This window comes from Uloborus diversus, chromosome 5, assembly GCF_026930045.1.
Source record: "Uloborus diversus isolate 005 chromosome 5, Udiv.v.3.1, whole genome shotgun sequence".
NCBI classification, from domain to species: domain Eukaryota; kingdom Metazoa; phylum Arthropoda; class Arachnida; order Araneae; family Uloboridae; genus Uloborus; species Uloborus diversus.
The window spans coordinates 94,012,615-94,027,829 of record NC_072735.1 but is presented as its reverse complement, the minus strand read 5'-3'; the positions used below and the strand labels follow the sequence as shown (position 1 = coordinate 94,027,829).

Here is a 15,215-nt window from a genome sequence, read left to right as displayed (position 1 = left end):
ATTCAATTATTCTGTAGATAACCATATTGGCATGTGAAAAGCTTTAATTTTTGTTTTGTTCCTTTTTTCATTTCTGAAGAATAAAAGCCATATTGGAAAAAAAAATAGTACTAAAGTATTGAAATGTGTCACACAGAGTGCAACTTACCTACTGAGGCTTCCAAAATTGTTCGTAGGCTTTAAATGTGTATGGTTAAAAATGAAGTGCCTAGGAATCGAAATAGTAGTTCAATACTTTTTCATACTGTCTCTACATGATTACATCAATTCAACATTTTTTTTAAACAAAATATTGACTGTTTGAAATGGGCCAAAAATGAGGTGACAGAGAAATATTTTCAGAAAAATTCGAAATTAAAGTTATCGTCTGTCGTTTTCTTTCTTTCTTTCTTTTTTTTTTTTTTTTTTTGTTATTTTTTCAATGCGGTTATAGTTAAAAAATCTTTTGGCATTAATTTTTGCTTGTTCACTTTACAAATCTACTTATTATTTTAAAAATGACTCGTATTCGCAAAGTAACAAAAAACACAATTCGAAAACGCATTAATTCTTCATTATATTCGAAGTAAAACAGTTCGAAATATTGCAAAAGTAGTTCATTTATCCCTAAGCACTGTGTAATATTTAATAAACGCTTTAAAGAAGGAAATCGGATCGAAAATAAGGTGAGAAATGGTTGACCAGCAAAGTTAACAATATGCGATTAGAGATTTATAATTAGAATACCTATGAAAAACCCACGTTTGAGAGCTGTGAAAGTTTCAGCAGAATAGAAGGAAAAATTTTCCTTCCAATTTCACCTGCAACTGTTCACCGTGTTTTCAGAAAATGTTTACTTAGCGTGAAAGACAGAAAGTTTAGGATTTCCTTCGCAAAATCAATGATAAATTAACCCAAAACGTATAGAAATACACTGCAAATCTTAAAATACTTTTAAGTCGAACAATTGTCTTAGTAGCACACCTTTTTTTCGGGAAAGAAGGTGGGAGGTAATTTCTTAGAAAATTATAGAAGACTCGTCTTAGCGCGATAACGATGGCCAATTGCAACCTTTCTCAGTGTTGGTCTGAAGCCTCATCCCCAAAAGACGCATATAGAATCTTCCGATACCACGTGTTGGGGGCGTGGCCAAGTCTCAACTAGTGAAAAATGGACAATACCATTAATTTCTAGTAATTTAGTGTAGTTTGGAACCATGTGTTTGATGCCAATGTAGGCGACTATATGAGTGTCTCGCAACCATGTAGCCCGTGCCTACGTCACTTCATATTCTTATTATACAAAAATGATGACCAAGTCACACTACCTTTCGAATGTGAGTTTTAACTTTTTCAAGGGATTCCTTTTCTGACATTAGATTTTCAAAACTGAATAATAAAATTACTTCAATCGTCTTTTGTTAAATACCGCATTCAACACAAACAGGTATCTTAAGTAAAATGGATCTGTTAAGCATGGGCACAGTGATGCAGGGTGTTAAGGCACTACAAAAAAAAAAAAAAAACATAATTAATTTACCTTAAAAAAACTGTTTATAACTTTACTTTTCTAATGTCATAATCATACGGTATAAACAGAAAAATCTGAATCTATGGAGCATGATAAGTGACAGATGAAAAAGCGAGCTTTACTTTATGATTTAGTAACTTATTTGAGGACTATTCACGAGAGTGTTGAGTTCTAACGTTGTCATTTAATGGAAACACCATAGATGTGACTAAAACCCTGAATCGTAGAGTAAGTAGCGACATGCCCACCATCATGGGGCTAAACGATGCTTTCTTCTATGTCTGCTATGATGAAATTACATGTTTTGCTTCTTGATGGTGGTGCTTCTTGATTTTGGATAAACATGGACATGGCCCCACTAAATTTCACTTACGCTTATAGGCCGTGACAATCGCTGAAACTCATGGCAACAAAGAGGGCGCTACAGGGAATCCCTGTTTTTTATTACGTTTCCATTGATTTGTGGATGCCAGGGTTCCGTTCAGTACCTCTTGCGGTTAAAACGGGGTCATCCAATCAAAAAAAAACGAACTTTGAAACTTGTCATTGATTGGTGGATGTACAGGATTCCGTTCAATTTCAAGAGCAGATTATAGTTGCATTAGTTTAACACAGAAAATTCATAAATTGTCAAGGTCGAAAGCGTCAGCGCCATCTAGTGGGGTAATGCATAGAGTTATTAAGAAGCAAAATACGCTATTTCACCCTTCACCTTAACAGACATAAGAGAAAACATCATTTAGCCCTAAGGATGTGATGACGTACGTTGTGTCAACAATCTCACTTAATTGTTTTGTGTAAAAGACGACGTTACTTACGTAAAATGCTAGTCTGAATATCCAATGAATTGAAACTCTTTCATAGTTCACTCCGGAAGCGTTTCAAATATATAGCATGAATCCGAATTACGTTCGATTATGAATACATGTGTTTCAAGCTGCGATAACTGTAGCATGGGTAACATGAAGATGTGGGTGTGTGATATGAAAAATAGCAGACATAACTCAGAACTTCTTTCGCTTCTTACTTGATATAGTCTAAGATGATGGTGGTTAAATCGATGTTTCCTGTCGTAATGGCATACAAAGCCGCATCTCGGACTTCCAAATCCGGCCGACGAAATAAAAATTTCACCATATCTTCGTTTTCTTTCTTAATAGCAATTTGCAAAGCGTTCTGCCCTTTGTAATTGATGCAATTGATGTTCAAGTTTCGGTGCTCCTATGCGAGAAAAGGAAAGAAAGGTATGAACTAATAGATAAAAGAATAAATAATGTGGAAAGAGATATTGAAGTTCTTTTTTTTTCTTTTGTGGAACTTGGCAAGTGTTCGTGCATTCAGGTCGCTTATAAGTTATACTATTTTGACAATATGAAATAAACATTTTGATGGAAAAATTCATAAAGAAACACTCTTTTATTCGGATGACTTCTGTGCAAAAATAAACATTGGTCAGGGGAGGGTAATGGGGGTCATGACCTCTCCAAAACCGTTGTCAATGTTTTTCGTCTGCATTGTGTTCAAACACCATTTTGTAAAATGCAAGCGATTTCATAACCTTTTCAATGAATTTTATTTTTAAAAGTAAATATTTGAAACATTGCATTACTTTTCATTGTTTATGAAATTAATTAGTGACGTTTATGCCGTATTATGGGCCAAGTATTCCTGGCCGATTTGGAGCTTTTCATTGACACCTAAGCAGTTTCGGAACGTTTTCGTACCCAGAACCGCTGGTTCGCTCATAGCGGGGAAAGGGGGAAAGCATTCTTCAGCAAGACCCCCCCCCCTAAAATGATAATCTGTACCAAGGCTTCACTCGATGCGCATTTTATCAGGCTCAGTCATTATTCAAAAAATTTTCCATACACATTTTCCATACACAGATACACATTGTTTGGGGAGATTCGCCATTTCTTTGTGATTGATTGTGGAACAACGACTTTCATTTGTCTTATTTTACTGCAATGGTCTGCTTATAAGAGCCGAAAAGTATCATTTCAAATGATGTAACTTGTTAACATCATTTTGTTTCACACAACTGGAATTTTTCCAGATTTCGTTTGATTTTTTGAGCTATGTTTCAACGCTTAAAAATTTCGCAAGCAAGAAGTATTGCTATGCAGGAAACAGAAACCGCCGCGCCGAGTGCGCTGCATCAAGAGACTTCTGATCCACCTCCTGGGGCGACGCTGTTGACCAGCGAGATTTGCAAATTTACCGATTGGCATTTACATGCCTACTGCCAACTTAAAGGGCTTTCTGATGAAACTGACCACTACCTTCTGAACCTATGCTCCTTAATGAATGAAAAGAGACTGATTTTGGACGCCAACGCCTGGGCCCCTTGGGTCAAGAAGATGAACCGTCTGGCCGAAGTAATGCTGGTGAAGTTCCCGCTGGATGAAGAGGGTAAAAACCCAAATTTCATTACTCTGCGGGAGTACCATAGCATGACAAATCTGCCAGGCAAAAAACCCCCTAACTTTAAGGCCACAGTGCCGTATCAAAAGAGAAAATCTACTGAAGACGGGTTTCAGAGCCCTACAAAACCTGCAAGGTTAAAAAGAATGCGAAGGTTCAACCCTTAAAGGTTGGAAACATGTTCAATGCTCTTAGCCAGGGTGGGGGGATCTCCACCGATTTGTCTGACCCAGACATGGATACACAAGAGGAGGTTGTCGCAACCGTCCCTCCTAAAATCAAACCCATACTAGCCGTGTACCCAAAAGAATACAGGGACTTTGTCACTGGGCTTAAAACAGAGACTCAAGCTGAGTTCAAAGTAAAGGTTTCCGGAGAATTTGCCAGAATTTTTCCGGCCACTTCTGACGATCACAGAGCCATTTCGGAGTACCTGCTCCGAACTAAGATACAGCATTCGTACAGCTGGCTAAACATAATCGCCCTGTCAAAATTGTTGTTAAGGGATTGCCATTGGCAACGGATAAAGATGATTTAAAGTGGGCTCTTGAAGAGCTTGGCTACGGAGTTAAAAAGGTCGCGCAGCTTGTGCGAAAGGGTTCCACTCCTTTGCCGATTTTTCAAGTTCACCTATCACACACTGAAGGGGTTGAAAAAGTCTTTGACTTGACCAACATTCTATATACATATGTCACTGTGGAGGCAAATAAACCTAGGAAAGGGCCTTCTCATTGTCACAGATGCCAGAAGTTTAACCACAGCTCCGAGAACTGTTTTATGACCCCGAGGTGTGTTCGGTGTGGGAGTGAACATCTCTCCAGTGACTGCCCGCACAAGGCTGCTAAGATGGATAAACCTATGTGTGCCAATTGCCAGGGCCCTCATCCTGCCTCTTACAAAGGATGCCCAAAATATAAAAACTTTATCAAGAAGTCCTCTAAAACTTCCCCCAACCCCAGGTCATTTACTTCCAACTCAACTAATTTCCCAGCACTCCCTAGTCAAAAACAAGCTGAGAGTAAGAGCGATGGCACTGTGAGTGCTCCCAATGCTCTCACACACTCATTCGCCCAAAAGGCCCGAGGCTCAGCCATCGCGGGAGCTTCAAACAGGGCGGCTCAAGCCACCTCTGCTAGCGACGTGAGCACTCTGGCCCCAGAGCAGCCTCGTCGCAAACCATCAACCGGTGCTTTCTCGGAAGCTGCCGGAACATGGGACTCCATTAAGGAGATCTTGAACTTTTTCAAAGTTCTAAACCTCCCTGCCATCATTAAAACTATCAAACTGGTTCTGCCTGAAATTAGAAAACAATCTGACCCTATCAATAAACTTTGGGCTCTTTTCCAAGCTTTCATGGAAAGTGATGAGTTATTTCAGCGCACATAATGGCTTTCCCCCTCGGTCTTTCTCTTTTGTCGTGGAATGCCTGCGGGCTGCTCGACAATATCACTGAACTTAGGCAGCTTGTTTATGAACAAGCGCCCGATATTATCTGTGTGCAAGAGACGCATCTTAGACCAATCAATCGTGGGATTGGGATCCCCAATTATAACTTTTACCGCAATGATCGACTTCCAGATCAAAATAATTATACTAGGGCATGGGGGGGGGGTACCTTAATTTATGTTAAGAGCTCTATTCCACACCACCAGAACCTAACACCAAGCCTTTTGGCACTTGAAGCTACCTCTATAACAATTGCACCAAAAGGCTTTTGCCCCATCACGATTGTCTCTGCGTATGGCCTAACACTCAGACACATGAGGGCGAAAGAAAAAACCTCGAAGCTCCTTCGGGATCTAGAAGCAGTCTTTCAATACCCTCATAGCACAATAGTTTGCGGAGATTTTAACGCACACCATACCTTCTGGGGCTGCAATGGAACCACCGCCACTGGTAGAACTATTTTTGACTTTGCCCAAAAGGCAGGAATTACCATCGTAGCTCCTCCCACACCTACACGTATCACTGTGACCAGCGCATCTACTATTGACTTTGGGATGGTCAAATTGTTTCCCTACAGTTGCGAGGTGACTTCGCTTGCAAAGCTCTCCTCGGATCACAACCCAGTCAAATTTGTCTTTGACACGGTTACAGTGAATACGGCACTTCCACATGCTTCGAAACCTGATTGGCCCAGGTTTCGTAAACTCCTGAACTCCATTCACTTTGATTTTCAGGAAATCAATACTGGGACTGAGCTCGATTCTTCTGTTCACAATTTAACTAATACCATTATTAATATCCATTCCAAAACCTCCATCCCCATTTTAAAGCAAAGCTATGCTAAGGAGCTCCCCCTCCACATCAGAAACTTAATTAGGTCAAAAAATCAGCTACGAAAAACTTATCAACTCCACAGGGATCCTGCTTCCAAGTCCGACCTCAATAAGGCACAGGAGCTAGTTAAACAAGCAATTAAAAGGCACAAAAATGACTCATGGACTCAATATATTTCCTCCCTTATTGCAGACGACACTTCCATTTGGAAAGCAGTCAAGCGGCATCGGGGGACGTATAGACACATTCCGCCCATTAAAGGCAAAACCCTTCCAGGAGGCCAAACTGTAACTGCTGTGACTGATATTGAAAAGGCAGAACTTTTTGCCGATCATTTCGAACAGCAGTTCACACCTAACAACACCAGACATGACGATACTGAATCACTTGTTAACATCACACAACACAATTACTTCACAACTCCACACGCTAGCAACACCCTTCAGATTCAGCCCTCAGATGTTCTAAGCTATGTCAAAAAGTGTAAGAAAAAGAAAAGTCCAGGCCTTGATAGAATCACCAACTCTCTAATTAAAAACCTGCCAATTCGTACTATTTTCTATATTACCCAACTCATCAACAAAATACTCGAGTTGGGTCACTTTCCGCAGGAGTGGAAAACTGCTATAATAATCGCTATTCCAAAAAAGGAAAGAGCAACAGCGGAGCCGTCGGAATACCGACCAATCAGCTTGCTCTCTGCTCTCTCCAAAATTACTGAATTCTGCATTCTCAATAAACTTCTTGACTTTCTTGCGGATCACAACATCATACAAGCTGAACAGTTCGGCTTCCGCAGGAAGTACTCTACGAACCACCAACTACTTAGAGTCACAGAACTAATCAGAGAGGCTGAAAAAAATCATCAGAAAACCATCGGACTTTTCCTTGACATAGCGAAGGCATTCGATAGGGTTTGGATTGATGCGCTAATTTACAAACTTATACGCCTTGGGTTACCTCATGCACTCATAAATATTATCAGCTCCTATCTTATGAATAGGCACTTTATCGTTCGAGTGAGAGAAACTCTCTCAACACCTAGACACATACGGGCCGGGGTGCCTCCCAAGGCAGCCTCTTAGGCTCAACTCTTTACTCAATTTTCTCAAACGATATCCCACACATGGACAACACGCATCTTGCCGTTTATGCAGATGACACCTGCATACTAGCCTCCGCTCAGGGACTTTATCAAGCCTTTTCAGCAATTCAAAACCACTTAACACATCTAGATATCTGGCTAAGGACTTGGAAAATCAAAGTTAATGCCAACAAAAGTATAGTTACCTGCTTTTTTACAAGAACAACTGAGCTCCCTCCTATTAAACTGCATCTTTATACCGACCCGATTGATTGGTCTCAGCGGGCGAAATATTTAGGCATAACGTTCGACCGTAATTTAACCTGGCGACCTCACATTGAAGAGGTACGCAAGAAGTACCTCACTTCCAAAAAACCACTAAATTGTCTCCTGCACAAAAAAAAAAGCGTTTTATCAACGGATAATAAACTGCTCATTTATAAGTCCTGCCTAAGACCCATTATTACTTATGGAGCGTCCATATGGGCGACTTCTGCAATCTCTAACTTTAACAGAGTTGAGAACTTGCAGAGAGTGATGGTTCGAGCGGCGTGCGACCCTCCCTGGTACGTCCGTACGGACAAGCTGGTGGAAGAGGTTGGCATCCCGACGCTCCACACTTTTTCAAAAAGCTCGCCGAGAGATTTCACTACAACATCCCCCGTGTTGGCAATCCACTACTTAACATCCTTCCAAATTACGATCCATTGGATCCGGCAAATTCTCGCAGGCCTCGCGCTCTGCTAGCTTAGTTTCAGTTTCGAAACGGGGTGAGTGAATCCCTTATCGGGTTCATACCTCGTTTCGACTCTAGTTATCGTGCTACACTCTGGCTGGGAGCATGCTCCTATCTATTTTCATTTCACTATTTTCTTTTTAAATTTCTTATCAACATTTTATCATTGTCTAAATTTTATTTTATTTTTATTCATTCAAATAGCCTAGAAATCCCCCACGGGGAAAAAAAAGTATAAAACTTTAAAAAAATATGTAGGAAGCGAAAAAAAATACTTAAACTTATTTAAATGAAGAAGAAATTTAGTTGAAATTTACTTTGAAGAGCCTTCGGCTAACCATTATGGTACTCCCGTTAGAGGAAGCCACATCTCTCGTACATCCACGCAACCATCTTCTGCGCCAAAATAAAGCCATGCCCCCAACCGGGGAACTATCAACATACCACACCAGAGGATAAGGGGCAGGGCCCCAGGTGCCTCAAGCAACGAACTTATATTTCCGTGGCATTATTCAAAAGATCAAAGGCGCCGACTTGCTCGTAAGAGAGTGCTGTAGTATAACTAGGGAAAATCATTTGTTTATATTAGTTAACGTATTATTTCTGCTGTAAAAATCGTTGTTTTTTCAATCTTTAACGTAAAATTTCATTGATATGGTTAACCGATGTGTAGTACAGGGTGAATTGATGATGGAACGGCGTACCAAGTCTGTTTTTCAGGGAAAATAAATTCCCTTTTCATGTAAAGTTGGTCCCAACTCAGGATTCAACTATCTCTCATTGGCGTTCACTTCTGGTAAAATGCATCCCTGAAACACAGGAGACTCCAAAGCATTGTGGGCCTTGGACCTAATTTTTAGTAAGTTGGACCTAGGAATTACGTATGATCTTTTTGAGACATTTAATGTGAGTTAATAACGAGAAGGGTTCAAAATTACTCTTCTTCTAAATATTTAAAAAAAAAATGTCTAAGAAGGAAAACCTTGCTGTTTATAAATTACTAGAGGATCCGACAGACGTTGTTCTGTTCAAACTTTGTAAATTGAAAAGTTAAAAAAATTCGATAACTATCAAGTGTTTGAACTGTTCTGTTGAAAAAAATTTCAGTGACTAAAAGTACTTCTTTTGACTGAAGAAAACAACCCCATTGTTTGCTTCTGCCACTATCAGCAAGGCTATGGCCGAAGAAGTTTGGCCCTTGGTCTTTGGCGTCCACAAATTTGGCGACAATTGGGAAAATTGCTAAGACTCCTAAATTTCAAACTCTTCCCGCAATTTCTACATTGTCTGGGGGAATTATGATAACGTAGATCGTAAAATATGCAGAATTGGCGAAAACATTTCCCAATTGCTTATAATTCCGTGGTGCCAAGTTTGTGGACCTTTGAGATATTAAAATGAAGCGAAGCTAAAAGACGTAACCATGGCAATGCGAAACAAAACATCAGTAATTTTAATGGAGATTAGATTTATTCGAACTTTATTTTTAACGGCTTGTAACTTTTTTTCCTTTGGTGATAGAAGGTTACTTTTTCGACTGAAGGTCGAGATATTTCTGGAGTAAAAAATGTCGCTTTTTCCAACGGTATCAAAAAAAAAAAAAAAAACTCTGGGACAATTCCTTCCCTTTTTATTGATAGATTTAATGAAGAAAGTATTGCCAAAATTTCAGCTAAGCCTAAAAAAGTTCGAGATTAAAACGATAATTGCTCCCATCGTAATGAAGTTAGAGCATTGAAACAAATTGCTTAGAACGCGGAAAATTCTATCCTTTTCAACGATATATAATATTAATATGTGCAAGTAATTTTTCACCCCTTTAATAGCCAATAATAGGCAATTTACGTTAAATTTATGGCCTAAATTGGAATAAAAAAAGAACCATGTATCGGATTTCTCCGAATTATAGCCTATGTTACCCAGTAAGAAAGCCCCTTTCATGTAGTGAAAGAATTTTTCAAATAGGTGCAGTGGTTCCGGAGATTACCTCGAACATATAAACACACAAAAATCCGCCCTCTCTCTTTATAATGCTGTTTATAAATTATATACAGTGACTCCCAAGAGTGTTCATACACTTTGAAATTTTTTAGTAAAACCAAAATAACTCGAAACTGAATTCGGATATGAAGTCCAATATTTTTTCACATCATTCTTATGTCATTCTAAATACAATCCATTGGTTTTTTCAAAATATTGACGGATCTTATTTTTGAAATGGGTCAGAAAACGAAGAGACATAGAAATAACACGCCACAAAAGTCATCGTACACTCAAATATTTTCGAATAAATTCATGACTAAAATTATCATATGCCGCTTTATTGATATTTTTGCATTGTGTTGACCCTTATAAGTCATTTGGCTTTATTTTTTTGTTTATTTATTCCTTAATATCGTGCTTATTATTGTAAAATGGCTGGTATAATATGTAAAAAACCGCAAACACCATTCAAAATTTGAATTTTTTTCCCACAGTAGTGGTAAATTGGTTTGAAATGTCTCTAAATTAGTTGATTTATTTGTTTGTATAGTATAGTGCTTGATAAAATGCTTTAAAGAAAGAAATCGAACCGGAAACAAGGTAAGAAAAGGTCAACCAGCAAAGTTGACAAAACGTGATCGGATATTTAAAGTTAAAAAAATTATGAAAAATACAGATTTGAGTGCTGTAAAAGTTTCTGCAGAGTAAAATGAATCATTTTTTAATTTAATTTTCACCTAAAATTGTTCGCCAAGTTCTCTGATTAGCTGGATTAAATGGGACCTCTTCCCGCAGAAATTTTCTTGGTCGTGCGAAAAGCAGAAAGCTTACGCTTTTCGTTGCAAAATCAATGATTAATAAGCTAAAAACGTAGAATCACGTCTTACTTACAGATAAAAATTAATTTAACATTTTTGGTTAAATTGTTGTATAACTGCAAGGAGAAGAAAGAATTAAGAATTTAATCTTAAGAACTTATTTTTATCAGTTAATCAGGACGATGGAGGTGTTCTAGTGTGAGGGTGCATATCAGCATCAGGACTTGGTAGTTTTTAATTTTTTGATAAAATAATGAATCATGTTGTTCCTTTAAATATTTTAAAAACCAATTTTGAACTCTAAGCCAAAAATTTGTTCATTGGAAACAACTTTGTTTTTTATAAAGATAATGATAAGAAGCACCTGGGTTTCAACGTTTGCGTCTAATGCCTCGAAAATTGTCCTAAAGTTTAGAAAATACCCCCTCAATTTCCAGATTTTAACTTAATGTAACGTATTTAGAGATATCTGGAGGCTAGATTACGAAAATAGGACTTTAAAACGAAAATAGAGCTAGAAACAGTAAGACTCGAAGTGTGGTTGAACACTTACTCAGAAATTACGCAAAAAAAAAAGAAAGAAAAGGAATGAAATCTATTGCCAGACGTTTAAAAGGTGTTATTAATACTGTATAATATTCTACTAATTAATAACTTAATGAAAAGTTAGATAATTCAATAATATATGGACATTTTATAAAGTGTACGAAGACTTTTGTGAGATAAAATTTCCGGCACTTTTTGGTTTTTTATTTTTTTTAAAATAAGTTTTAATATTTTTTAAAACTTTTCATGTAGTTTCGTTAAAAATTGATCATAGATCTTATAATTAAATACCTATTCCAAAATATTAATTCTAACCAATGGATTGGGGCCTATTTCGTTGAAAGTCGTAGGTGTACGAAGACTTTTGGGAGCCACTGTAGTATTTTACTGTATATTTAAAGGAGGTATTTAATGGCGCAATCGTCAAGATTTCGACAATAATCGTTTTAGTCTCACAATATCAGTAAGACTGCAATACATATTTCCTCTTTTGATATTAGTATTTCGTCATAGGTACGTCGCCTGGCTTGGTGAGTTTTCTCTTTACCTTGGCGAAAATTGAAAAATTGCACTCACATCATCTTTGACGTAAGTTGAAAAATAAAGCCTACATCGTCGTATGTATGATTCTTTTTCTAATTTTACAAAATTTACATACTTTCATTTTTAATTAATGACTCGGTTAACTTATTCAGCTAATTATGTCACAAAATAAAGGAGAATTGAAATTGATTTAGCGAAAAATTTTAATGAGATTTATCATATTATTTTAGTAGCTCATTTTCAATTTAGCGAATTTTTTTACTTTGTTTTGATTGAAAATCCACGAAAAAGACAAAATAACATACTGTTTCGACAAATAAATAAATTAGATCATCGAAAGCATTTGAAGTTTTATTAGATATAGTCATATTACCTATATATTTATTAAAAGTTTCAATAATCCTCATAGTAAATGAAACCACCCACGAAACGACATTAAAAGTTTCAGTAAAATATAAAAAAATCCGCTAAACAAACTATATTTGACAACAATAAAAGCTTCATTTTATTGAAACCAAATACGGAGGCAACAAAATAAAAAATAATCGCCAAGATTTGAAATGCATCGTGACTCACATATATGTAATCCTTTGGCGTCACAAAATTTGACAGCATTATATTTCTTGCCATTTAATATTCACATTAAAATCATGTGGGAATTATCTCCTCATGGAACATGTGAAATTGGCGAAAACATTTTCTATTGCTAAAATCGCTGCCGCCAATGTTTGTTTGTTCTTCTGATACTTTGATAGAACTTTTATTGTTTTTTAATTGATTGAAACATTTATTTGGCGAATTATTTTACACTTTAACTGATCTTTGGCTTGATTACAGTAACGTGGTTGCTTCCTAATACTGTTTAGTTTTGATTTGGCAGATTACTAAATAGCTTAATTTAATTTTCCGATAATTTTTTTTTTCATTTTAATGTCACTTTTTATGCTACTTAATGGCTTTTTTTCTTTTTAATTTGATCTTTAGCAAATAATTTAAAAGTTTGTGGAACTTTTCATGCTTTTTTGTATCATAATTTATTTATGTGGCGAAATTTCTCCCCTTTAAATTTCCTCACAATGCGTAAGCATTTGAATACGGTTTACCTTTTTAACAGGTTTGTTTTTATTATTTTTTTTAAATTGTCACTATTATTTTTATTTATTTATATTTTCGACAAGCATAAGTTTTGTTCTAAAAAAAGTAGAAAGAATTATTATTATTTTTAAATGCTGGAATGTAGGTTTTATAAAAATCTTTAAATAAAAAGCTGCCATCTTTTTTTTTTTTTTTTCTTTTTTTTTAATTTTTATGAGCATGTTTTTCCTGGTAAATTCATTATTGTTTCAATGTACTTTTAAATGATTTAAGTTTCTTGTTCTTTAACATACAACGTACTCCTTAATGATATAAGTTTTAATGTATAATCATCGATACTAACAATCAGTTTCATGGCAAACATTTTACTTGATATGTTTTTTACATAATTTTTTTTAAAATAATAGTATCTCTATGCATTTTTTTTTCTTGTGAATTTTATTAGTTCTTATTGTGAAAAAATAAAGATATCAAATTGAGCTATTCACCATTTTCAGAATATGTCTTTAAAAAATAACTAATTTTGAATTAAACTTTTAAGTAAGAAAAAAAATACTAAAAGCTTTTTGAATGTTTCCACAAATATATTTATCAACTTGCAAAAATATCCGGCGTTGCCTGGGTCAGTAATAATTATGTGAAACAATCACTACTTTCATTTGTTTTCTGTTTTAACTGATAATTATATTTATCAATTGTGCTTGATGAAGCATATGTAATTGATTTTTGCATAATAAAACTAAAAAAAATATTTTTCCTTGATACAAATTATTGAACATAGTTCAAGTGTTTAATAGACAGTATGGTTTCGTCTATAAGATGTAATGTTTAATTTCATAATATTACGCATAATTCCATTCAGAAAAAATTTTCCAACATTTGTCTTTTATTAATTGGAAGCAGAAATTACTCCCCACCCCACCCCCCAAAAAAGAAAAAAAAACAGTATTTCCAAAACATTTTATTCCCATACGTTTTCAAACAGAAAACTTCTTTTTAAGCTCGCTTGAAATTGTTATTTAATGTATAAATTGCAATAAATGCTAACTTCTATTTATATTTATTGAAGGTTTGCAGTTACATTACTCAAATAATTTTTAAAATGCTTCCTTGCGAAAAGTTGGAATAATTGATCACAAAAATTTTTTCATACACGGAGTTTACATTGATTTAACTAGATAAACATTTTCCTCAACTTATATTCATGTGATTTTGTTTCAAAACTTAATTTTTCTTGAAAAGAAAGTTTCATATTTTTTTTTCACTTTTTACCTAAAATATCTTTTCAAACACTTTTTTTTGGGGGAAGAAAAAAATCCGCTTCTAAATTAACTCGACACTTTTGAACTAAATTTTGTTGAATATTCACTAAAAATATACTTATCTTGATGTTTATAGTTAAAAGTTGACACAAAATCGAACAGATGTCGCTGGAGTCTGACCGGGTTTTTTGTTTGATTGATTGGTTTCAAACTGCAACTTTTGTTGAAATGACTGAGCCTGATAAGACGCGTATCAAGTGAAGCCTTGTCTGTATCCGTCCTTGCATTTGGTGTGCGTATAACAGCAGAAAGTAAGCAGCAGAATTAGCAGAAAGTAAACTAAACAGTAGTAAAGTTGCCCATTTGGACTCTCAAAAATTGAAACTACTAAGAAAAACTGAAATGGTTTAGAGCAATTTGTATTCAATAACTAGAAAATCGCCCGTCAAGATAAGACGAGTGAAAACTGCATCTGCATTTGAACAAAGCAATTGTGGTGATATTTTGATGGTTGAAGTTTTAACCTTAACTCCAGTGGATTAATCCTAAACGACAGTAGAAAGCGTTCATTGTTGACCACTTTTTCGTTTCGTCACTGTACTAAATTGATAGTCTTTCCAGTAAAAACAGTTAAGTTACCGGATCCAGTTCAGCCTCGTCAAAATAAAGCGTTTCCCTGCATGTTAGACATTTCCGAAAAATATTTTCAAATTATCATGCCGTAGAGCGAGTTTCTTTGTTGATGACGTCAGGAGCGTTACTCGATCATTCACTATTATATATATGAGGATGCTTCTTCAATACTCACTAAGTAGAGAGAATCATTGGAATAAGGGGGACCAAACCACGAACCGATGTGACCAAACCGATCACATATTTATGGGTGAATCAAGTGTGCTCAATTTGTAACCGAGCATTTATAAATTTTCTTCCAA

General features: G+C 35.9%; 1 protein-coding gene across 1 annotated transcript in view; it reads right to left on the bottom strand.

The window, feature by feature from the left end:
* LOC129223023 (short transient receptor potential channel 3-like) overlaps window positions 1-15,215 on the bottom strand; it is a 49,614-nt gene that overhangs the window by 31,606 nt on the left and 2,793 nt on the right. The window contains exon 2 of the mRNA XM_054857587.1: window positions 2,537-2,730. Within this exon, the coding sequence (XP_054713562.1) occupies window positions 2,537-2,730 (194 nt within the window). The remainder of the gene's footprint in view (window positions 1-2,536; window positions 2,731-15,215) is intronic.